This window comes from Leucoraja erinacea, chromosome 13, assembly GCF_028641065.1.
Source record: "Leucoraja erinacea ecotype New England chromosome 13, Leri_hhj_1, whole genome shotgun sequence".
Lineage (NCBI taxonomy): Eukaryota > Metazoa > Chordata > Chondrichthyes > Rajiformes > Rajidae > Leucoraja > Leucoraja erinaceus.
This window is the reverse complement of record NC_073389.1, coordinates 38,091,549-38,118,234: the sequence shown is the minus strand read 5'-3', so window position 1 is coordinate 38,118,234 and position 26,686 is coordinate 38,091,549. Positions and strand designations below refer to the sequence as shown.

General features: G+C 44.4%; 1 protein-coding gene across 1 annotated transcript in view; it reads left to right on the top strand.

The window, feature by feature from the left end:
* Positions 1-353: 353 nt before the first annotated feature.
* Positions 354-26,686, top strand: part of grpr (gastrin-releasing peptide receptor) — a 64,612-nt gene continuing 38,279 nt past the window's right edge. The window contains exon 1 of the mRNA XM_055644943.1: positions 354-1,189. Within this exon, the coding sequence (XP_055500918.1) occupies positions 795-1,189 (395 nt within the window). The 5' untranslated portion in view covers positions 354-794. The remainder of the gene's footprint in view (positions 1,190-26,686) is intronic.

The window sequence follows — 26,686 nt, the reverse complement described above, 5'->3', positions numbered from 1 at the left end:
GAACTTGACGTCCTTTTCGACAGGGGCTGTCGGATTCCGCTAAGTGTTAGATACAAAATGCTGGAGTAACTCAGCGGGTCAGGCAGTAGAAGGGATGGGTAGGAAGGAACTGCAGGTGCTGGTTCAAACCGAAGATAGACACAAAATGCTGGAGTAGCTCAGCGGAACAGGCAGCATCTCTGGAGAGAAGGAATGGGCGACGTTTCGGGTCGAGACCCTTCTTCAGACTATCAGGGGAGAGGGAGATCCAGAGATAAGGACGTGTAAGGTGTGGAAACGAGACAAAGCAGATGGCAAATGTAGAATAGATCGTTGTTAGCTAGGAGAAGGTAACAACAAAGCAAAATGATAATGGGTGACGTTTTGGGTCGAACCCCTTCTTCAGACTAGAATCCAGCATATTGTGTCTATCTTCGGTGTAAGCCAGCATTTGCGTTTCCTTCCTTCCCGTTCCGCTGAGTGTTGCCAGCACTGGCCGCTGGCAGGGATGGGTGTGTGTGGAAGGGGCGGCGGGTTTCTCCAGCAGGTGGCCGTGTGGCCGGGTGTTACCAGCGGCAGTGGCTGCTGTTGGAGCAGCCTATGTGTGGGTGCGCGCTGCGAGTGACGACAGTACGGGGACGCACGCTGAGAGCTCGCACTTTAAATGTTGCCGCGGCCGCAGCTGGATGGCAGCGCAGCAGAGAGGCGATGGGACCGAGTCCAACGGGCCCTCGGGGGAGCCCGCTTTAAAGTAGGGGGACACCCCACATGGGCGGGTGGCAGGGAGCGGCAGCCAGCTCTCAGCCCGCGGCAGCATGAGCGCGGGCGACCTGTCCACATCGGACTGGGAGTTGCTGGAGTTCAACCAGTCGTACAACGAGAGCTGGCCAGCGGCCGAGCCCGGCTTCCCGTTCCTCTACGCCATCCCGGCCGTGTACGGGCTCATCATCCTGGTGGGGCTAGTCGGAAATGTGACCCTCATCAAGATCTTCTGCACGGTGAAGTCCATGAGGAACGTGCCCAACATCTTCATCACCAGCCTGGCGCTGGGCGACCTCCTGCTTTTGCTCACCTGTGCTCCCGTAGACGCCAGCAAGTACATCAGCGCCGAGTGGCTGTTCGGCCGGGTGGGCTGCAAACTCATCGCCTTCATCCAGCTGACCTCGGTCGGGGTGTCGGTCTTTACACTGACGGCGCTCAGTGCGGACAGGTTAGTGCCAGCGAACCTTATCTCTTCCCTCCCCCTCCTCTTTCCACTCCGGGTGTGGTTTGAGTCAGGGGCAAGTCAAAGGGTTATCTGCCCGCGTCGGTCCCGGTTCCTCTGACTGCGCTCAGCGCCAGATCCAAGCACACTGTGCTGTAGTAACTCAGCGGTTCAGGCAGCATTTGTGGAGGGAATGGACAGGGACGGGCAGCGTTTCGGATCGGGACCCTTCTACTCAAGACTCCAGCATCTGCCGTTCCCCTCGTCTTTGTTCTGGATGTCTGTTGCACATGAACCCATCTGCATTGTACTTCTCGTTGAGTGTGATATGTGTGCAGGCTTTAAATTTGTTTTGCTGACTTCGCGCGTTACAATATAAGAGACAAGTGGTTGGCAAACTCACCGTGACTATCCAAGTCTTATTAAATCTTGTAAGGAGCCCAGTCGGTGCGGCGCAAGGAGGTGCTGTTATATAAGGGGGTGGTAAATATGGTACAAAACTCGGACTGTGACCACTAATAGCCCTCGGTGACAGAGGCGAGGGCAGAAGCGGCGACAGCCGTTCAGATCATACTTTCGACTCTTTAAAAAAAATTATTACAACCCAATATCACAGCGCGTTATCTTCAATGAATTTCGTTGTCTCTGTACTGTACACTGACAATGACAATTAAAATTGAATCTGAATCTGAATCTTCGCATGTCAGATGGGAGAGTTTAACTGCGCCGCGAGAGTTTTAGCGTTACGCCGTCTCTCTCCTGGTACGTGTGTTCCACTCTAAAACTCCAGAGTCGTTTTTCATCCACTCCCGCAATGAATGTCTTTTTTAACGAGTCGTGCGCGCCCGCTGCAGTCCCGAATAGGAGCGAAATGCAACCGATGTAAAACGTATTGTGACCCCCCCCCCCCCCCCCCCCGTGTGTTGCATCGATGCGCGAAAAAGTAATGCCCCTGTCCCACAGGAAATCTGAACGGAAACCTCTGGAGACTTTGCGCCCCACCCAAGGTTTCCGTGCGATTCCCGGAGGTTGCCGGAGGTTGCAGGTAGTGGAAGCAGGTAGCGAGACTGACAAAAACCTCCGGGAACCGCACGGAAACCTTGGGTGGGGCGCAAAGTCTCCAGAGGTTTCCGTTCAGGTTTCCTAAGTGGGACAGGGGCATAATAGTCCCGGCCTAGACACAGAATGCTGGAGTAACTCAGCGGGCCAGGCAGCATCTCTGGAGAAAAGGAATAGGTGACGTTTCGGGTCGTGACCTTTCTTCAGACTGAGAGTCAGGGGAGATGGAAACTAGAGGTATAAAGGGGCACTCCAAAGACAGACAGGTTTGTTGGTTAACTGGCCTGTATAATTGTAAGTTGTCCCAAGTGTGTGTAGGATCGCTGGTCGGTGCGGACTGGGTGGGCCGAAGGGCCCGTTTCCGCGTTGTATCTCTAAACTAAACTACAGAACAAATCAGAGCCGGATCGGTGACCAAAGAAAGGTGCCCACCTTTCTCAGCCTGTCCGCCAGCCGGCTCGTTTTATTTCATACTGTTTGTGCTGGGAACACACCGCCCCGTCAGCTAACAAGAGAAAAAAACACAGCCATAGTCTGCCGGTCTGTCTCACTGTAAAACTGCGCGAATCTACGGTCTCAATTCTATCAACCTGGATATATTAAAACTGTCAATGGCAGGACTTTCATATGAAGAAAGACTGGATAGACTCGGTTTGTACTCACTAGAATTTAGAAGATTGAGGGGGGATCTTATAGAAACTTACAAAAATCTTAAGGGGTTGGACAGGCTAGATGCAGGAAGATTGTTCCCGATGTTGGGGAAGTCCAGAACAAGGGGTCACCGTATTAGGATAAGGGGGAAATCTTTTAGGACCGAGATGAGGAAAACCTTTTTCACACAGAGAGTGGCGAATCTCTGGAATTCTCTGCCGCAGAAGGTAGTGAGGCCAGTTCATTGGCTATATTTAAGAGGGAGTTAGATGTGGCCTTTGTGGCTAAAGGGATCAGGGGGTATGGAGAGAAGGCAGGAACAGGATACTGAATTGGATGATCAGACATGATCATATTGAATGGCGGTGCAGGCTCGAAGGGCCGAATGGCCTACTCCTGCACCTATTTTCTATGTTTCAACCATATGGCACGCTGGATATCTTTGGGTGAGCTTCGGGAACATGTTTAAGTGATTACTTTGTGGCCGCACGAAACAGGCTCATGCAGCTTAAACTTGTGTTTTGATTCTGTCAATGAACCTCGCAGTGTACTGTTATATAAGCAAAGATTCCCATCTGTTAGCCATCTAGCAACAGATGGGGAAAGAGCCCTTGGTCAGGTTGGTAAAGTGAAGGCTCCTGCAGAGGTTCCTGCTGTGGCACTGGGGAATTAGTGGGGGCGTCTGCTGCTGTTGGGATCTCCGTGAGAACCGGATCGAAATATGGTGGACGTACATTAATTCTGGTATTGCAGTATGATCGTACAGGTGCCGCTGGAATCGGTGCCTTCACTAGGATCTTCTCCAGATAGTAAGCTCCCGTCCCGGCTGAAAACGACGTGGGAAACGTGGTGGAAATACCCGTGGAATCATAGTCATGCAGGACGCTAACAGGTCATTCGGCCCATCTCGTCCGTGCCGATATAGATGGCCAAGCTGGTCCCATTCGCCCGCGTTTGACCCATATTTCTCCAAACCTCACACTAAATCCTATTTACTGCCAGGGGTGGCGATGAAGGCAGAGACGACAATTGCGTTCAATAGACTTTTAGATGGGTACAGGGTAGTGCGGGGAGATGTATGGGTCCGTGTACAGGTAGATGCGATCACTTTGACTCGGCATCGTGTTCGGCACAAACATTGTGGGCCGAAGGGCCCGTTCCTTTGCTATACTGTTCTCTATTCGATGTTCTGTGTACCCATGTTGCTACCCTTTTTTTTTAACGCCCTTTACCTCTACCTGATTGAGAAAGAATACGGTGACATTAGCAATGTTGGAAGAAATCACAGATCTGAATTACAAAAGCAAGATTATTTTTTACCGCGGGACAACTTTTGTGAAGGACTCTCTGCCATCAAGAACACAAAGTACTGGTGTAACTCAGCGGGTCAGGCAGCACCTGTGGAGTGAAATGGACAGGCGGCATTTCGGATAGCGACCGGTCTTCAAACCCCAAACATCGCCTATCTATTCCGTCCGCAGATGCTGCCTGACGCTCCGAGTTTCTCCAGCACTTTGTGTTGTGTTCAAGTTTCCAGCATCTGCAGTTCCTTGTGTCCCTATGATTAAGTGCCGATGGTGATCTCGGTAGAAATTAAAATGGAGCAGGCGGGGAACTCAGTCTGTTTTTGCACCATTGCGCAAAGGCAAGATTTGCACCCAAGTGTCTCATGTAGAAAAGAAAACGCACATTGATATAACGCGCCGATTTAAGTGTGTTCGCCTTCGTCCCCTAATAATCCTCTGCTATCTGTGTTCGAGAGCGAAAACTTGCAAAGGGCAGGCACGGTTCCTCGCTAGCGAAGATGGACACGGAATGCTGGAGTGACTCAGCGGGACAGGCAGCATCTCTGGAGAGAAGGAATGTGGGGACGTTTCGGGTCGTGACCCTATTACTTCTCTCCAGAGATACGGCAACAGCACAGCACAGTCTGAAGAATGGTCTCGACCCGAAACGTCACCACTTCCTTTTCTCCAGAGATGCTGTCTGCCCCGCTGAGTTACTCCAGCATTTTGTGTCTATCTCCCATGGCTTATAATGTCACCTCACATTATAAAATCATTACCTGAAGAAATGTTTCCTCGCTGGCTCAAACATACTTTTAGGTTTAAGCACAGAATGCACATAGTCGTACGCTGGCAAAACGTGTGTGTGAAGCGTATGCAACTGTGGTTGATAGTCTGATAGCCCTCGGAGATATTCATCGCACTATAGATCCCAGGTCAACCAACAGGTATGGGAGTAATAAACTTCCTTTCAGAATTGATGTAGTTTTAAGTAATACATTTCCTTTCTTGCTGCTGGTAAAGCGGTCACTGCCATCTGTGGTCTATTATATTAACACTGAAAATAACTCACTGTCTCTCTTCACTTGCTGGCACCAAGTTCTTTGTTGTGTACTCCGCTTGAGATACACCGAGTGAAAATTATGTCCATCGTCTGTCTCTGAACGGACAGAACACGCTGGAAGGAATCAGCCTACAGTTTCAGATTCCCAATGTTTGAAGCATCGTTGAGTTTGTAATTTATCTTCATTGATCGGAGCAAGCAGTTTGCATCAAATGTCAGCGCTGTACGACAATGGGACTATGACGTTTTCATTGATTAAGAATGCAGGATGTTTAAAACTGAAACATGCGAAAACTGTATCTCATGCAAAACGCTGTTGCTTTGTGCTCGCTCAGTTGCTCAACATAAGCAACAGATGTGTAATTATCCTGCACTGGATGATCTTATACTACCCGGAGTATGAACGAACAGCAGTACATTTCGCAAACGGTTTCTTCATTGCTTTAACCATTATCCGGTAACATTAAACAAGGTCTCGAACCGAAGCATCACCCATTGCTTCTCTCCAGAGAGTTGCTCCAGCATTTTGTGTTTATCTTCAACAGTAAAAATCAGTTCCCCGGAAGGCATCGTGCGACTCAAGTTAACCAGGCAATTTTTGATTATGTTGACTGAGCAACGCGTCACTTCACGAATTATGAGATTTAAAACTGGCCTCTTAATTTTATTTGCGAGTGGAATACAGTTGATAGAATAAACGATGGCAGATTTTTTGCATTGATGTGCACTTCACGTCAGACAGCTGCCCTCTTAATTTGCATATGGCCTCGCATTGCAGAATCCTGGGATATTTTCCATATGGCAGTTATCTTATTTATTAAGTTTATTGTGGAGATACTAGGGGCCAAAGTTTATCATTCATTCTAAAGAGTGTTAGCTCACGCCTTGAATAACCCGCACAGCTCCCTCATGCATCATAATCAGAGCAAACCCATTCCAAGCAGCGTTTTTCAATGTACATGTGCAGAGGAAGTTAACTCCTGCTGCTCGCCATATGTACAATCGCGAGGCATCTGCACACAGAGACATCCCTTGTGGAGCTGTAGATATGAACATTTAACCTCTGATAAATATAAGATAGTGCAATTTTCCTTTGTTTTGGGAATCCTGGAGCACTTTTAACAGAGATGGAGTTCAGTGCCACGAAGATGCACCCTTGGTTGAATCTGTTATTGTTGATTCAAGAGCCTTTATGGTGGAATGAAGATTGTTAGTTGTGGTTCTTCAGCTTCACTGTAACGTCTTTTGGCGGTCAGAATACATTGAGCACACATGCCTCTCAGTTGAAAGTAAAAGCTCCTTGGCACCCTGCCTGCACCAAAGCAACCGGTTTTGTAGAAAGGCAGTGAGCCACGAACGCAAACAGCATTCGGCCCATCAAATAGCACCAGCCACCCATTTACACAAAACTGTCATTATTCACGTTTTCATTTCCCCACAACACAACACACCGGGGTGGGAGATTGCAACCTTCACGTGGTCCACCCTGTTTTGACGAATGCAATTAACCTGGCGTGCACAAACAACAGATCAAACACGCCATACGCAAGAAAAAGACGCGCGCGCACACACACACACTACCACCACTTACCCGCACTAGGGGGCAGTTTATAGTGACCAATTAACCCACCAACTTGCATGTTTCTGACGTGGGAGAAATCCTGAACACCCAGAGAAAACCCACACTGTCAGACAGAGAATATGCAATTTTCACACAGACAGCACTCCAAGGTCAAGATTGAACCCAGATCCCTGGCACGATGGGGCAGTGACTCCACTGTGCCATTACACTACACTCACTTTCAGCCCAGACTTTGTTGACATTTATCCCTGAACCAAAATTGAAAAACAATTTACCTGACCATTATCTGGAGCAGTTTGTGGAATCTTGCTGTGCAAAGTTGACTCAATTACAATTGTGGCTATACATTCAGAGTTTTCTATTAGCCGTCAAGTGCTTTGGGACATATTGAGGTTGTGCAAGGCACTATACAAATGCCTTCCAGTAACTTAAGAACCACTCCGTAGAATTTGATCATGTAAACCTTCGGACTCTTTGACTTCTAAACTTCCTATTTCAGTGATGTTTCATTGGAGATATACAAACATCCCTCTTGAAGCTGAGTGGCTTTGCTTTAAGTGAAATATTCAAGTTATTAGCATGCCACGACAATACATGTATCCATATAAGGGAAGGTATATTGGAAGCCTACTATTGCTTCCAGTAAGAATTCCCAGATGTATCTGGTAGTTCGCAGCAATGCATCCTAAAAGATTTCTCTGACCAGAGGAACAGAATTATTTCAGGGTGATGGTAGATTTTACATAGTAACTTTATCAACCAAAACCTACTGCAATGTACATCATGTGAAGTACAGATCCAGGACCCCATATTCTGTGATTTACACAGCATCTACTAATTTCAAACCAATCTGCATGTGCAGCCAGCCGACAGTTTTACACTGAATCATTAGTACAGAGAGTTAAGAGCTTCAAATTTTGAGGAGTTAACATCTTGGATGACTTGTCCTGGGCCCAGCACATAGATGTAATCAGGAAGAAGGCATGCCAGTGTTTCTACTTTTTTTGAAGGCTAAAGAGATTTGGCTTGTCACCAAGTACTCTTAATAAACTTCTAGACTCACACTGTAGAAAGTAAACTGACTGGTTGCATCATGGCCTGGTATGGCAATTCCAATACACATGAACGCAAGAAGTAGTGGTGGATGGTAGACAGCCAGGTCCAGCACAGGCACAGATTTCCACACTATCAAAAGCCAAAATAAAATACAAGGATGGGTGAATCAGACGTTCAAAAAGATGGATTTAAAGGAGAATTCTAAAGGGCAGGAATGAGATGAAATGGTTTAGGAAGGGAATAGCAGAGTTTCTGTCTATGTAGGCTGAAAGAGGAATGCATCGCTCTCAGAAGCTTACAGGACTGCAGGAGGTTACAGAGACAGGAAGGAGCAGGCCATGAAGTAAGCTGGAGGTACCAGGTTATGGGAGTCACTGATTGGTGAGTCAGTGATGGCAGAGTCATTAAGGGCTGCAGCCATGGTCTGAGTGTGAATACTATCAAGTATTCCAGAGGGGAGGGGAGAGTGACTGCCCTTGGCATCTAGATGGGGGGGTCTCCAGCAGCTGACAAAATGTGCAGGAAGATACTGGCTTAAATCAAAGAGAGACACAAAATGCTGGAGTATCTCAGCAGGACAGGCAGCATCCCTGGAGAGATGCCGGTCTCGACCCAAAACGTCACCCATTCCTTCTGTCCAGAGATGCTGCCTGTCTCGCTGAGTTACTCGAGCATTTTGTGTCTATCCAGCAGACAGTTCATTATGGTTATTAGGTGGCACAATAGTCCAGCTTGTGGAGCTGCTGCCTCACAACCAGTGACCTGGGTTCAGTCCTGATCTCCAGTGCTGTATGTGTGTTTGCACCTTCTCCCTATGACATTGGATGAGTTGAATGTGCAGATAGCTATTAATGACTATGATATAGTTGGGATCACGGCGACATGGCTCCAGGGTGACCAAGGCTGGGAGCTGAACATCCAGGGATATTCAATATTCAGGAGGGATAGACAGAAAGGGAAAGGAGGTGGGGTAGCGTTGCTGGTTAGAGAGCAGATTAACGCAATAGAAAGGAAGGACATTAGCTTTGAGGATGTGGAATCGATATGGGTAGAGCTGCGAAACACTAAGGGGCAGAAAACGCCAGTGGGAGTTGTGTACAGGCCACCTAACAGTGGTAGTGGAGTTGGGGATGGCATCAAACAGCAAATTAGAAATGCGTGCAACAAAGGTAAAAACAGTTATAATGGGTGACTTCAATCTACATATAGATTGGGTGAATCAAATTGGCAAGGGTGCTGAGGAAGAAGATTTCTTGGAATGTATGCGGGATAGTTTTCTAAACCAACATATAGAGGAACCAACGAGAGAGCAGGCTATTCTAGACTGGGTATTGAGTAATGAGGAAGGGTTAGTTAGCAGTCTTGTTGTGCGTGGCCTCTTGGGCAAGAGTGACCATAATATGGTTGAGTTCTTCATTAGGATGGAGAGTGACATCGTTAATTCACAAACAACGGCCCTGAAGTTAAAGAAAGGTAACTTTGAGGGTATGAGACGTGAATTGGCCAAGATAGACTGGCGATTGATTCTTAATGGGTTGACGGTGGATATGCAATGGAAGGCATTTAAAGACTGCATGTATGAACTACAACAATTGTTCATCCCAGTTTGGCAAAAAAATAAATCAGGGAAGGTGGTGCTTCCGTGGATAACAAGGGAAATCAGGGATAGTATCAAAACAAAAGATGAAGCGTACAAATTAGCGAGAAAAAGCAGCCTACCAGAGGACTGGGAGAAATTCAGAGACCAGCAGAGGAGGACAAAGGGCTTAATTAGGAAAGGGAAAATACATTATGAAAGAAAACTGGCAGGGAACATAAAAACTGACTGCAAAAGCTGTTATAGATATGTGAAGAGAAAAAGATTAGTTAAAACAAATGTAGGTCCCTTGCAGTCAGAAACGGGTGAATTGATCATGGGGTACAAGGACATGGCAGACCAATTGAATAACTACTTTGGTTCTGTCTTCACTAAGAAAGACATAAATAATCTGCGGGAAATAGCAGGGGACCGGGGGTCAAATGAGATGGAGGAACTGAGTGAAATCCAGGTTAGCCGGGAAGTGATGTTAGGTAAATTGAATGGATTAAAGGCCGATAAATCTCCAGGGCCAAATAGGCTGCATCCCAGAGTATTTAAGGAAGTAGCCCCAGAAATAGTGGATGTATTAGTGATAATTTTTCAAAACTCTTTAGATTCTGGAGTAGTTCCTGAGGATTGGAGGGTAGCTAATGTTACACCACTTTTTAAAAAGGGAGGGAGAGAGAAAACGGGGAATTACAGACCAGTTAGTCTAACGTCGGTAGTGGGGAAACTGCTAGAATCAGTTATTAAAGATGGGATAGCAGCACATTTGGAAAGTGGTGAAATCATTGGACAAAGTCAGCATGGATTTATGAAGGGTAAATCATGTCTGACGAATCTTATAGAATTTTTCGAGGATGTAGAGGATAAGGGAGAACCAGTGGATGTGTTAGATCTGGACTTTCAGAAGGCTTTCGACAAGGTCCCACATAAGAGATTAGTATACAAACTTAAAGCACACGGTATTGGGGGTTCAGTATTGATGTGGATAGAGAACTGGCTGGCAGACAGAAAGCAAAGAGTAGGAGTAAACAGGTCCTTTTCAGAATGGCAGGCAGTGACTAGTGGGGTACCGCAAGGCTCAGTTCTGGGACCCCAGCTATTTACGATATATATTAATGATTTGGACGAGGGAATTGAATGCAACATCTCCAAGTTTGCGGATGACACGAAGCTGGGGGGCAGTGTTAGCTGTGAGGAGGATGCTAGGAGGCTGCAAGGTGACTTGGATAGGCTGGGTGAGTGGGAAAATGCATGGCAGATGGAGTATAATGTGGATAAATGTGAGGTTATCCACTTTGGTGGCAAAAACAGGAAAGTAGATTATTATCTGAATGGTGGCCGATTAGGAAAGGCGGAGGTGCAGCGAGACCTGGGAGTCATGGTATACCAGTCATTAAAAGTCGGCATGCAGGTGCAGCAGGCAGTGAAGAAGGTGAATGGTATGTTAGCATTCATAGCAAAAGGATTTGAGTATAGGAGCAGGGAGGTTCTACTGCAGTTGTACAGGGTCTTGGTGAGACCACACCAGGAGTATTGCGTACAGTTTTGGTCTCCTAATCTGAGGAAAGCCATTCTTGCCATAGAGGGAGTACAGAGAAGGTTCACCAGACTGATTCCTGGGATGCCAGGACTTTCATATGAAGAAAGACTGGATAGACTCGGTTTGTACTCGCTAGAATTTAGAAGATTGAGGGGGGATCTTATAGAAACTTACAAAATTCTTAAGTGGTTGGACAGGCTAGATGCAGGAAGATTGATCCCGATGTTGGGGAAGTCCAGAACAAGGGGTCACAGTTTAAGGATAAGGGGGAAATCTTTTAGGACTGAGATGAGGAAAGCTTTTTTCACACAGAGAGTGGTGAATCTCTGGAATTCTCTGCCGCAGAAGGTAGTTGAGGCCAGTTCATTGGCTATATTTAAGAGGGTTAGATGTGGCCCTTGTGGCTAAAGGGATCCGGGGGTATGGAAGAAGGCAGGTACAGGATACTGAGTTGGATGATCAGCCATGATCATATTGAATGGCGGTGCAGGCTCGAAGGGCCGAATGGCCTACTCCTGCACCTATTTTCTATGTTTCTATGTTTCTATTGTGGTTCCTTGCTGCACCCAAAATATATGTTGGTTAATAGGCCACTTCAAGTAGCCCCTATTACATGTGTAAAAAGTAGAATTTGGGGGCATTTAATGGGGGTGTTAGCAGAATAAAAATAGGATGTGTAAATGGGTGCTCGACTGGAAATGTTCTTGTTTCCCTATCCCCTGACTCTCAGTCTGAAGAAGGGTCTCGACCCAACGCATCATCTATTCCTTTTCTGCAGTGATGCTGTCTGACCTGCTGAGTTGCTCCAGCATTTTGTGTCTATCTTTGGTTTAAACAAGCATCTGCAGTTCCTTCATACACAATTGGTGCTTGATGGTTGACATGAATTTAGTGGGCTGAAGCAGAGAGCAGCGCTGAACTATTATCTACCTATTTGGTGGCCCTCAGACTGTCCTTGATCGGACTTTGCTGGCTTTACTTTGGACTAAACATTATTCCTTTTTCGTACAGCTAAATGGATCTATTGTAATAATGTATTGTCTTTCTGCTGACTGGTTAGCACACAACAAAAGCTTTTCACTGTACCTCAGCACACGTGACAATGAACTCAACTGACGGACTGCTTCCTGACTGTAAAACTCTATAACCTTTATCTTAATGGCAGGGCACAGCCACAGGGGAGATGTCTCTTCCCAAATGGCGACAAAATGCTGGAGTAACGCCTCTTCCCAGCTATCTTCAGTTATTTTATTACTGAACTTCCTTCACTCTGCCTTAAAAATACAACTACTAACTTAATCACCGTATTATGTAGCCCTTCTTTATGTAGTTGGGCCATAGTGGAGCCAATCAATCAATTAAGCCTTGCATCCCAGGAACGGATAAAGAACGACAAATGGGATTAGCTGACATTTTGCACCAGGATGTTAAGTATATTTTCCATCAAATGGAGCTTTTATCATGACTAATCCTTGATCAAAGAGTAAGCATGACAATAAATTAGATAAATTGTTTCCAACAAGTACTTTGAGGAAAATCAGTTGAACACATTTCAGAGAGTAGATCACCCTGTCTTAGTCTGTAATGCTGGCACAGTTTGTTTCTGGCATAATTGCAACAAGACAATATTTATAACCTACAAAAAAGGAGTGCATTGAAGGTGATAATTTATTCATTTGTTTCAGACAATGTTGATAAATTGTTTAGGTTTTTTAATGCACTATGACATGATCCATTCACTGAAACATAATGCATTAAATCAGTCCAAGTAGTTGATAGGTCTTTGCAGTGAAAGCTTGCCTTAAATATAGTCGTCGAATGATAATTCAAAGGCTGCACATCATTACACTCACTTTGAAGTTTGTAAAATGATGACTGGGACAATCAGCTGTCTGAACTTTCTCAGCACAGTGCAAAATACCTCTTTGCTTTCATTCTCCATCATCTACCTGTTTTGCATGACATTGTAACATTGCACAGCATACTGTGGGAGGAAAATTGATTGTCAAATTAACTATCATTTGAACGATGCATGCAGTTCACGTTGCCAACTCTGTTAGTGGAGATGTTTACATTGCTTACCATGTTAATAGGGAAAGCAAATTAATATACGTATGTGCTAATATTGCACAGTGTGATCCCAAGACCCAAAACATTTGCTGAGGGGAAAATATCCGTCACCTTGAAGGAAAGGAAGCATGGATGGCCATTTTACCTTCCTCGTATTAAACAAACAGACATATAGAAGTAAGAGGAGGGCGTTTAACCACTTAAGTCTGTTCCGTTGTTTAGTGAGGTCCATGGACAGCAATGGAGGCGCGCAGCAGTCTGGGACTTGCCTGGAATGGGCAACGCTCATAACAACTAGAGCGCCTACTGGACTTTGAGAATGGCACGAAAACACGGCACCTCTTGCATGCGGGATCAGTGGACTATTTCTGTACCCATGCTAATTGGAGATGTGCTTGGTTATGACAATACTCTACTGGCCTGTTTGTAAGGAAATAATTTATCTGTGCATTTGCACTTCGCACATGTGATAATAAAAGCACCGTCATGGCTGACCTGTGACATTGTCCAATCTTCCCTAACATCTTTGGCTAACAATATTAAATACAGACACAATGTCATTATTTCATTCTCCTCTTACTTCTTCTGTTTGTTTGAAAGTTATCCCTCAGTTTACATTTTCTCCTTGAGATTTCACCCAATAAAAATTGCTCAATGCAAATTCTTCCTGTCCCTTCAAACTGGCTGTCCCGTTTGCCTATATTATAAATACATTAGTGATCCTTCATTAGCTGTGAGCTGATTTGGGGAAATCCAGAATTGTGAAACATTATCTTTAATTACAACATTTTTGTTTTTACTCACAAAGCTGCTTGATGTTCCAGAGTAATCAAAATGGTAAAAAATAAAGACTTTAAACTGCTTCTACATGTGCCTTTCTTTGATTTCTCGCTCTGTAACTGTCCTCAGTTATCTTTCATCTTTGTCACCATTGCAAATATGGCCTCACATATTCAAGGATATATACTGTATACCCTTTATCCAAACCATTACTCTCTCTGTACCTTAAAACAAAGTTATTTTATTTTCCTTTTCCAGTTCTGATGAAAGGATTTGAACCAAAAATGTTAACACTGTTATTCTTTCCATGAATGCTGCCTGAGCCACTAAATTTTCCAGTGTTTACTGTTTTTATTTCTATCATCTGCAATGTTTTGATTGATGCTGATTTGCTTGATAAACCCAGATGTTCACCATGGAGATGGTGGATATGGTGCAAGTGGAATATCTATTGATGTACATTAAACTTTGCAAAACTCTGTTCAGTGTTTAAGACCCTACAGGGTGTTGAGAGGATGAAGGCTGAGGTGATAGTTCCTTATAATGAAGATAGACACAAAAAGCTGGAGTAAGTCAACGGGTCTCTTGAGAAAAAAGCATCTTTTGAGAAAAAAGAAATGTGATGTTTTGGGTCGAGACCCTTCATCAGATTGAGAGTCAGGGAGGTGGACACTAGAGGTATGGGAAGGTACAGAACAAAGCAGAGCATGCATCAATGATTCAGAAAAGGTGGAGCCCACAATGGTCCATTATTGGTTGAGGTGATAATGAAGGAATACAAATGGTGAAATTAGCAAGAGAACAAAAGTGAGGGGAGAATGTAGAAATCAATTGGCTACTGATTGAAAATAGGAAATTGTCCATTTAAAACAAACATTAATTGCTAGTTGAAGCGGAAACATTTCAACGTTTAAGAATATGTATAAAGAAGTATGAGAACAAAGTCCAGTTTTAACTTCAATATAATCTTGTTAGTCACAATTGTTTTTACTGTTCAAATACTTAATTGTTTGGGTTCATAATGGTCTACTTCAGTTCATTTAGCAGAAATAATTCTCATCAAATCCTCAGCATTGCAATGGAATTCAGTTAAATGTTCAAGGCAGAGGTTATTTTTAATTAGCTCCATCATTTTGTTATTAAAAATCATAAAACCAAACTGTAGCAGCTGGAAACATAAGGCACAACAAAAAATACTCGAAATACCAAGGCTACATCTGTGGGAAGATAAACACAGTCAATATTTCAGTTTGGAGACCCTTCTTCAGAACTGAAAAGGAGACTAGAGAGACACACAAAATGCTGGAGTAACTCAGTGGGACAGGCAGCATCTCTGGGTAGAAGGAATGGGTGACATTTCATGGGTCGAGACACAAAACGTCACCGATTCCTTCCATCCAGATATGCTGCCTGTCCCGCTGAGTTACTCCAGCATTTTGTATCTATCTTCGGTTTAATCCAGCATCTGCAGTTGCTTCCTACAACAGGAGACTAGAGAGACATGTCAAGCTGCAGAGAGAATGATGGTGATGGGTGCCTGTGTTAGGTTAAAACCAGGATAAGCGGGGAAGATTATCCTGGTCCACAAGTAAATGGGAACAGTTAGAGGTTGAGAACATGGACAAAAGAAGACAGTGACACAAGTAACTGCAGTTGCTGGAATCTTGAGCAAAACACAACATGCTTGAGTAACTCAGTGGGTCAGGCAGCATCTTTAGAGGGAATAGACAGGCGATGTTTCAAGTCGGGACCCTGCAGATTCATGTGGTAGTTATGAAATGCAGAACAGGAGGACAAAGCCAACAAGTTGTAATGGGCCGAACTCCACTCCAAGAGAGTGAGAAAAAAAGGAAGGAGAAAAACAAGCTGAGTTGATATCATAAACGGACAACAGATAGAGGCCAAGCAACCAAGTTACCTGAAGCTGTACAATTCCATATTGAGTCTAGAAAGCTGCATTTAGCTCAAATGCACAGTGAGATGTTGTTGCCCCAAGGTTGCATTGGGCCTTACTGTGAGAGTATAGGAGGCAAAAGATCAATAGGTCAAAGTGAGAGTGGGATGGGGAATTAAAATGTCTGGTAACGGGAAGCTCAGGGTCATTCCACACCTGTGGTATTGCGTGCAGTTTTGGTCTCCACATCCACTTCAGGACATTATTGCCATTTTCCAAGTGCAGTCCCCTCACCACATGATTCCTGGATGTCAGGAGGGTTTTAAAAAGAAAACATGGATAGACTTGGTTTATACTCTCTAGAATTTAGGAGATTGAGAGGGGATCTTATAGAAACTTACAAATTTTTAAGGGGTTGGATAATTTAATGCAGGAAGATTGTTCTACAATCTGGGGAACCCCCTCAAAAGGTCACAGCTTAATAAAGAGAAAGTAATGAATCGATTGTCTGCTTAATGTTGTGACATACAACACAAATGTAGTTAAGGATTGCAGAATAATGTTTCACATTAATTCTATTTCATTGTTAATATTGCCAAGGGGATCAGGGGACAAAAATGCTTGGTACGGGAACTGAGTTGGGTGATCAGCCATGATCATATGGAGAATGGCGGAATAGGCTCGATGTTTTTGGGCCCAACCTGCACCTACGATATATGTTCCAGGTGAACACTTCTGCACCATTGGCGAGACCAATGCAGTCCCCTCTACGCAGGGCTCATTGGCAGGCCTGACGCACTCAGTACTTCCAGCATTTTAAACTGTTATAACATTTGAATACTTTATTTTCTACAATGCCTGTATATTATACAAATGGCCAGTCCTGAAATAAAAAAGTAATGAATCGATTGTCTGCTTAATGTTGTGACATACAACACAAATGTAGTTAAGGAATGCAGATGATGTTTTTCATTATTTTATTTCCTAGTTAATTTTGTAACCTTTGAAGCTGTTTCAAAATGCTTTAGAAACTCAGTGGGAATCAATCTATGGAGAGATCCTAGGCTAATGTTTTGAGACAAACCTACTATATGCTGTTCCAGGTCAAACTTCTCTTTTTGGCTTGACCAAGCGCAGGCTTGCACTCAATATTTCTTACTTTTGTAACATTTGCGTCACAAAGTTTCACAGTGAATTGTATATTATCTGATGTGCCAGTCTTTAAATATTAATGAGAATATCTGCATAGTTGTAGTTCACATTTTAAGATATGCAATGCAGATCCATTTTCTATTTTGACCCCTTTTTTTTGGGTTGCTGTCCTGTTTCATCTCTTAGAAGCCAGGATTCAATAAATGCAACATCCTTTCTAACAGTTTTGAGACAAAAGTCGATGCTTTCTCAAACCTTTTTTTCTTGCAAAGTATTTTGTTGCACTCAATATTTCTACTTTTTTCAAATGCGTCACAAAGCATCACAGGAATTGTTATACTTGTCTGATGTGCACTTTAAATATTAATGAGAAGTAGTTGTAGTTCACAGTAACTCATGCATTTGTTCCATTGTTTCTCTAATACCCCCTTTTTTTAAAGTTGTTGCGGGTCCAGGATACATCTCTTGAAATATTTGTTAGACTGACAGTCATGTAATCACATAGCACCTATTCAGGCTATTTAGACCAATCCATCTGTGCTGATTCATTTAATGTAATGATGGGTTATGTTAATCTCCATTTAGACTGGTCAAACCAAATTAGCAATAATACTGTGCAGCATGAACTTTTGGAATATAAATGGATGGAGTTTTGACCAGTATGTTGAGGAGCCAGCTGATCAATTGGTTATCCTAGGTTGGTGCTGTGCAATGAACCACATGACAGTAGATATGCAATGGATAACATTAAAGAACCAAATACAACAGTTAAACACTTGTTTTTTATGCAAAAATATACATTGAAAAATAACCTAACAGAATAATTGTTAAATCAAAGAGGGGTCATACAGTGTTTAGAAAAACTAGTCGTCTTACGGACTCGGACTTCATTGGAGACCTTCGGAATATCTATGATCGGACTTGACTGGACTTTATCTTGCACTAAATGTTATTTATGTTTTTCCCTTTATCATGTACCTGTACACTGCGGATGGCTTGATTGTAATCATGTATCGTCTTTCCACTAGTTATCATGCAACAAAAGCTTTCCACTGTACCTCGGTACATGTGTTTCTGGCAGGCAGGCTCAAAGCACTTAGTCATGCTCCTACTTTCCAAAGTTTCCACAAAGAGCCATACAATCACCTAGCTCTCTTCTTCTACCTCCGCAATGTTTTCCCCTTCAGGTCTTTATCAACAGACATTTTGATGGTCAGTATTCTGTACATTTCTCTCATTCCTTTACTTCCTCAGAAGGCTAAGGAAATTTGGCATGTCTCTTACCAATTTCTATAAATGCACCAGAGGAAGCACCCCATTGGGTATGGTAACTGCTCTGCTGAAGACTTCAAGAAAATGCAGAGAATGGTGAACGTGCCACATTATTGACTCCATCTATATTTCACATTGTCGTGGGTAGCTGCATAATTAAGGACCTCTCACTCCGTTGTTATTCCCTCTTCTCACCTCACCCGTCAGGCAGAAGATACAACAGTTTGAAAGTACGTTCCACCAGATTCAGGAAAAGCTTCTTCCCTGCTGTTATTATATTTTAGATCTGCACTTTCCCTGCAGCTGTAACACTAAATATACTCTGAATGCACTCTGCTCTCTTATCATTTCTGCGCTACCTGCTCATATATGATATGATCTTCCTAGATAACATGCAAACCCAAGTTTTTCATTGCACATTAAAACAATAAACCAGTATCAATGTTAGTTTGGTTTAGTTTATTGTCACGTGTACCAAGGTACTGTGAAAAGCTTTTGTTGTGTGCTAACCAGTCAGCAGAAAGACAATGTGTAAGAAGGAACTGCAGATGCTGGTTTAAACCAAAGAGAGACATAAAAAGCTGGAGTAACTCAGCGGGACAGGCAGCATCTCTGGAGCAAAGGAATGGGTGACCCTTTGGGTCGAGACCCTTCTTCAGACCGTACGTCACACATTCCTTCTCTCCAGAGATGCTGCCTGTTCCACTGAGTTATTCCAGATTTTTGTGTCTATCTAGCAGACAGGCAATACATGATTACAGTCGAGTTATCCATGCTGTACAGATACATGATATAGGGAATAACAAATAATGTGAGTAATGTTTAGTGCTAGATAAAGTCCAATAAACTCCGATCAAGATAGTCCAAGTGTCTTCAATGAGGCAGATTGTAGCTCAGGACTGCTCTCTAGCTGTTGGTAGAATGGTTCAGTTGGCTGATTACAGCTGGGAAGAAACTGTCCTTGAATCCGGAGGTTTGTATTTTCACACATCTATACCTCTTGCCTGATTGTAGAGGGGAGAAAAGGAAGCGACTCATCCTTGATTATGTCGGTGGTCTTGCTGAGCCAGAGTGTGGTATAAATGGAGTCAATAGAAGGGAATTGTGTGATGGACCACAATTCCCTGTAATTTCTTGCAGGCTTGGATGAAGCTGATTCCCAAACCAAACTAATGCCAATACCAATTCTTTCTGGCAGTATATGATTGGCGGTGCTGGCTCGAAGAGCCGAATGGCCTCCTCCTGCACCTATTTTCTATGTTTCTATGTATACTCCAGGTTATAACAACTCAATTTGCAAAGGAAATTCTGTTCCTTTCCTTGAGTAGCACAGTGGGCAGTGGTCGAGATTGTGCTTTACAGCACCAGAGACCCGGGTTTGATCCTGACTTCGAGTGCTTTCTGTACAGAGTTTGTACGTTCTCCCAGTCTGTGTGGGTTCTCTATGGGTGGTACTGTTTCCACCCACATTCAAAATACGTGCAGGTTTATACGTTAATTGGCCTCTGTAAATTGCCACCAGTGTGTAAGATAGAACTAGTGAATGGGTGATTGCTGGTCGGCATGGACTCAGTAGGCTGAAGGGCCTGTTTCCCGCTGTATTTCTAACACTAAAACTGAGTCTCTCTGCATCTGGTACCAATTACCTGCGACTTGTACTCGGTGGTTACCGAGACTCCTGCCAGTGAAAACAGATTTGTCTTATTTATTTCATCAAAATCCCATATAAATTTTAATCTCAACTTAATCATCTCTTCTCTGAGAATGATTCCAGGTTCTCTCTAGTCTTTCCACAAATGGGTTGCTAATTAAAGTGCAGATGTGACGCATACTAACAATTGATGCAAAAGCTATGTAACGATGAGCCAAGCTGCCCTGGAGCCAGCAACAGTGCATTCATATTTTGTGCAGACAACGGCATGAAGACAACAACCAAAACCAAAATAGCAGGTGACCTAGAGGGGAAGGGACAGTGATGGGTGGCTTCAGACCTTGGACACGAATCAGAGATTACACAGCATGGAAAGCTGTTCGAGTAATGCTTTGTGTAGCTGGCTGAGTTTCAAGTGGGATCAGTAAACCAGGAGGGCAGTTATCGAGTCAGTTACCTGCACAACCTAAAGAACCCAGCCTGCTACCTACTTGTGATTCAAAACAACACACGGTGGTAACATTTTGAACCAACTGCATGATGCACTCCAGCAACTCACTCAAGACTCCTTAGACATTACCTTCCAACCCATGACGACTACCAGCCAGAAAGCCAAGTGCAGCAAAATCAAGGGAAGGCACCACCTGGAAGTTGCTCTCTTAGCCACACACCATCATGACTTGGAAATATATCAGCATTCCTGCACCTGGGTCTCCACTCTGGATGTTTCCACTGGTGGGAGAGTCTAGGACCATGGGTCATAGCCTCAGAATTAAAGGGCACTCTTTTAGAAAGGAGGTGAGTAGGAACTTCTTTTGTCACAGGGTAGTTAATCTGTGGAACTCATTGCCTCAGAGGGCTGTGGAGGCAGCGCCAGTGGATATTTTTAAGGTAGACAAATTCTTGATTAGAACGTGGGGTCAAGGGATATGGGGAGAAGGCAGGAAAATGGGATTAGGAGGCAGAGATCAACCATGATTGAATGGTGAGGTGGGCAATGGGCCGAACGGCCTAATTCTATTCCTATAACTATTGAACCTGGATCAAGATCCTCAAAATCTCTTCTTAACAGTATGGTGGGGAGAGCCACATCAAGAAATGTCATAAAGTTATAGAGTGATGCAGCATGGAAACAGGACCTTCAGCCCAACTTGCCCACATGGAACAACATGTCCAATCTACACTAGTCCCCCCTGCCTGTGTTTGGCCCATTTCTCTATAAAAATATCCAATCCATGCACCTATTTAATTGTTTCTTAAACATTGCAATAGTCCCAACCTCAACTACCTCCTATGGCAGCTCGTTCCATACAACTACCATGCTTTCTGTGAAAAATTTACCCCTCAGAATCCTATAAATCTTTCCCCCTTCACCTTAAACCTATGTCCTCTAGTTCTCAATTCCCCAACTCTGGGCAAAAGACACTGTGTGTCAACCCGAACTCGTCAAGTTTATTCGTCACATACACATAAGAGATGCGCAGTAAAATGAAAAGTGGCAATGCTTGTGGATTGTGCAGAAAAACTACAAAACAGAATGGAACAGAATTACATATTCACATATCACATATTTGTGCAATTTTAAAAAGACACCACACAACAGTAAATTGGTACAGTAAGTTAGTCCCTGGTGATATAGGAGTTTACAGTCCTAATGGCTTCTTGGAAGAAACTCCTGCTCATCCTCTCCATTTTCACAGCATGGCAACGGAGGCGTTTGCCTGACCGTAGCAGCTGGAACAGTCTATTGCTGGGGTGGAAAGGGTCTCCCATGATCTTGTTGGCTCTGGAGTTACACCTTCTGATGTATCGTTCCTGCAGGGGGGCGAGTGTAGTTCCCATAGTGCATTCGGCCGAACGCACTCCCCACTGCAGCCTTCTTGTCCTGGGCAGAGCAGCTCCCAAACCAAATTGTGATGTTACCGGACAAGATGCTTTCCACAGCCGCTGAGTAGAAGCGCTGGAGGATCCTCAGAGACACTCTGAATTTCCTCAATTGCCTGAGGTGGTAAAGGCGCTGCCTTGCCTTACTCACTAGTACGGCAGCGTGTGATGTCCATGTCCGATCCTCTGAGATGTGGACTCCCAGGTATTTAAAACAGCTCACCCTATCCACAGTATCCCCATTTATCTTCAATGGTGTGTACGTCCTCGGATGTTGTGCCCTCCTAAAGTCCACGATCAGCTCCTTAGTTTTTTTGACATTCAAGAGGAGGCTGTTGTCCTGACACCAGAGTGCCAGATCAGCCACCTCCTCCCGGTAGGCCTTCTCATCGTTATCGGAGATCAGGCCCACCACCATAGTGTCATCAGCAAACTTGATTATAGAGTTGGAGCTGAACCTAGCCACACAGTCATGTGTGTACAGGGAGTACAGTAGGGGGCTGAGGATGCAACCCTGGGGGGATCCTGTGCTCAGGGTGAGGGACTTTGATGTATTTCCTCCCATCTTGACAATCTGGGGCCTGGTTGTGAGAAAGTCCAGGACCCAGGCACACAGGGGAGTGTTGAGCCCCAATTCCAGTAGCTTCTCAGCAAGTCTGGTGGGGACTATCGTGTTGAAGGCTGAACTGAAGTCTATGAACAACATCCTCACATAGCCTCCCTTCTGGCTGTCAAGGTGAGAGTGAGCAGTGTGCAGAACCTGGGAGACCACATCGTCTGTGGATGTGTTCGGACGATATGTGAATTGTAACGGGTCCATGTTGCGAGGGAGGAAGGCACAGATGTGTTTCTTGACCAGCCTCTCAAAGCATTTCATGACTACCGAGGTGTTGGCCATCGGACTGTAGTCATTCAGACAAGCTGGGGAGGCATTTTTTGGTACAGGTACAATGATGGATCTTTTGTAACAGGCAGGGACCACGGACTTGGCCAGGGAGAGGTTGAATATTGTAGTGAGCACCGGAGCTAGCTGCGTAGCACAAGACTTACGTACTCGCCCGGAGATGCCATCTGGGCCTACAGCTTTCCTCGTGTTCACACGTGTCAGAGCCCTTCTCACGTTGTGCTCGGACAATGAGAATGTGTGCACATCCCCAGCAATGGACCTCCCTTCAGCTTCGTTAGCCAGCGCGCTGGTGGTGTTGTTGTTAGCCGGCAAACCTGGGGTGATGGTACACAAAAATGCTAGAGAAACTCAGCGGGTGCAGCAGCATCTATGGAGCGGAAATAGGCGATGTTTCGAGCCGAAACCCACCTGGGGTGATGTTGCCCCTCTGGAAACGAGCGTAGAAAATGTTCAAGTCATCAACTAGGGAAGTGCCGGCACTTCCGGTTGAGGGGGGGGGGGGGGGGCTGCTCCGGTAGTTGGTTACAGTCCATAGCCCCTGCCACAGGTGTCTGGTGTCCTGATGCTCCATCTGTGACTCCATCTTGTCCCTGTACCTCAATTTTACGACATTCACCGCCCTTCGCAGTCGGTAGGCCTCTACCTTGTAGACGTCCATATTTCCGGATGCCAGGCCCGAGTTGTAGGCAGCGGTGCGAGCATTCAAGGCAACACGAACGGACCTGTCCACCCATTTTGATTTGGAAAGGTGCTAACCCTTACTGTGGGGACGATGTTATCGGCTATTGTTGCAATGAAGTCCGTGACTACTTCTGTGAACTCACTGATGTCTCTGGAACTTGCTTGGAACATATTCCAGTCGACATCTGTCAGTGCATCTTGCAGCATGGCCTCTGACTGGTCAGACCACCGCTTTACGTCCCTCGTCACTGCTGCTTCCCGAACTATCCTCTGTTTATACTCCGGAAGCAGGAAAATGGCAGCGTGGTCAGATTTTCCTAGGTGAGGGAGTGAAACGGCTTTGTAGCCCTTCCGGAACGGCGTAGAGCAGTGGTCCAATGTTCTTTCCCCCCTGGTGGCACACGTGATGTGTTGGTAGAAGTTCGGCATGACCTTCTTGAGATTTGATTTATTAAAATCGCCAGCCACCACCATAGCCGCATCCGGGTTCTTGTTTTGATGTCGACATAGCACAACATGAAGGGCCGATAGTGCCACGTCGGTGTCCGCATGCGGTGGAATGTAGACGGCTGTGACGATCACCGAGCCGAACTGCCGGGAAAGGTAGAATGGATGGCATGAGATCTTCAGATGCTCCAGGACTGGCGAGCAGGAACGGGAAAGCATCTTGATATTTTGATATTGACCTATGCCTCTCATGATTTTATACACATCTATAAGATCACCCCTCACCGTCGTGCACCCCAAGGAATAGAGTCCCAACCTGTTCAACCTTTCCCTCTAAGCTCAGACCCTCGAGTCCTGGCAACATCCTCGTAAATCTTCTCTGTACCCTTTCCAATTTGACAACATATTTCCTGTAACATAGAACTGAACACTATACTCTAAATGCAGCCTCGCCAATATCTTATATAACTGCAACATGACCTCCAAACTTCTATACTCAGTGGTTCAAAATATCAGTTCACTGCCAATTTTTCAAGCGCAATTAAATGTTTAATGTTTGCTCAGCCTGTGAACCCCATAAATCTGGAATAATTACAAAAATATTAGTTGTCACTGGATATCCTTTCTTAAAGGCAATGATAAGAGACATCTTTGGGGGCAGCTGCTTTGTTTACACTTGTACTGGATCTCTGATCAATTGTCAGATGGATGGTGCCAATGAAGATATGGGGTAAGATTTCATGGTGGATGGAGTGACTGGGATTGAGAGAGGGGAATTCCAGGGCAGTAGGGCTGAAGGCATGAGGATACAACACTGAATTAAAGGGATGGTTGGTTTTTAAACAAAGAATTATTCATGCTTCAGCATTACCCAAGTTGGTGGTTTGTGCTAAAACTACCTGCAGCAACTCTGCTGTGAAACAAACATTTTGTGCTCCAGAGCAGCCAGATTTAACCACCATTCTTGTTCATTCCAATTAGTTAACAATTTGCAAGTGGGTCAGTCCAATTATCGCCATGTTTCAATAGGTTAATCAGTCTTCCAGCGATTAAAAGATTATGTTCTTGCAAAAGTGTGATAAAACCACTCTGCATTAACGCAAACTTTGTGTGCAAATATCACATTGTTCTGATAATGTTATTTAACTGATCTTTCAATTGTAACACCAGAGCATTAATAATGCTGCAAAGAACAGCTTATCACAATGGTATTGCAGCGCATCAATACCAAAGCCCTGCAGGCCCTTTTATAAGGCTGTCTTCGAAGGTTGCAGAAAATGTGAAGCTGCAAATTTTTGATTCACCCTAACTACGTAAATATGAGTTGTAGGATCGTGAATCATAGATAACAGTCATAGATAATCTTGTGGCTAGATTTGCTAAGCATTAAAGGGTACATTTCAGGTCAGTGGAGAGTGTACTTTTCTGCTTATGATGTTGTTTCAGAGAATTGCACCCACCACCCACTTCTTTATTGACATTTTGTAACATTGTTATATTCATAATTTAAAGGGGCAGCTGAAGGAATGACAGCAGAACATTGTAGGTACTAAAAACATTTGGGAGAAATCGCATTGGTGTTAGGTAAATCGATCACTTCGGAATCTTTCCATGGTTTTTCCCAAGAATAATATGCATTATAAGTAGCTAGCTTCACTGTCGTTCTGGTGAGTTTCATTGTCTGCATAACTCGTTTTTATCCAGCCCGCAACTAACAATGAACCATTTCCTTCATCATCGTTACTTTTTTGCATGTCTTTCATTCATTTGTTTTATCTATGTTACTAAAAGTCTGATCTTGACCACTTCCTGTTGTTCTGTATATTGATTTTAGAAAAAACGCTGCCACTTACGGCTGTGATTTTTGGCCATCTTACTCAGAGTCCCCCTCCGCTGCGCAGGACAAGAGGATTTTTCCCATCGATGAAAAATAAAACAGTTATTAGTGTTTTATAAATGTTGAGATTCTCTTTCCTGAAGGCCACGCCCCTTCCGGAGGGACTATAAAACCCGGAAGTGTTGAGTGCCTCAGTCAATCTCTGCAGGATGTGGGAAGCGAGAGGGTCACTTTTCTCAGTCTTAGCTGTGAATAACACTGAACACATGTCTACTAAACTGTGAGTGGTTTTACTGACCTGTCAATGCCTTTAATGTGGTTTGAAAATATAGTTTGGAAATGCTACTGTGTTGCCTTTGGTTTGGAAATGCTAAAGCTGTGTTGCCTTTGGTTTGGGAATGCTAAAGCTGTGTTGCCTTTGGTTTGGAAAAGCTAAAGCTGTGTTGCCTTTGGTTTGGAAATGCTAAAGCTGTGTTGCCTTTAAAGTTGAAATGCCTAATTAAAGTTGCCTTGCCTAATTAAAGTTGCCTTGCCTAATTAAAGTTGCCTTGCCTAAGTTTGCCTTGCCTTCTATATAATTAAAAGTCTAATCTTGACCACTCCCTGTTTGTGCTTTATATTGATTTTAGGAAAAAACGCTATCACGTACGGCTGCGATTTTTGGCCATCTTACACAGAGACCCCCTCCACTCATCAAGTGCCGAAGATTTTTCCCATCGATGAAAAATAAGAGTTATTAGTGTTTAAAAAATGTTGAGATTCGCTCTCCTGCCAATCACGCCATGAAGGCCACGCCCCTTCTGGTGGGAGGGGGATGGACTATAAAACCCAGAACTGTGGGCGTAGCTCAGTCTTTGCAAAATGGAGGAGGGAGAAGTCATGACTCACTGTCTTTCATGTCCTTGCACCCTCTTGAAATGGTATGAAACTGCAATTGAATTTGGTGGCCTTGCACCCTGCTTGAAGTGGTAAGAAACTGCACTTGAATTTGGTGGCCTTGCACCCTGCTTGAAATGGAATTTCAAGGAATAGCCGTGGGTCAACTGCCAGCCCACCAGCCGTGAGTGAGTGAGCTGCCAACACAACAGGCTTGAGTGACTTAGCCG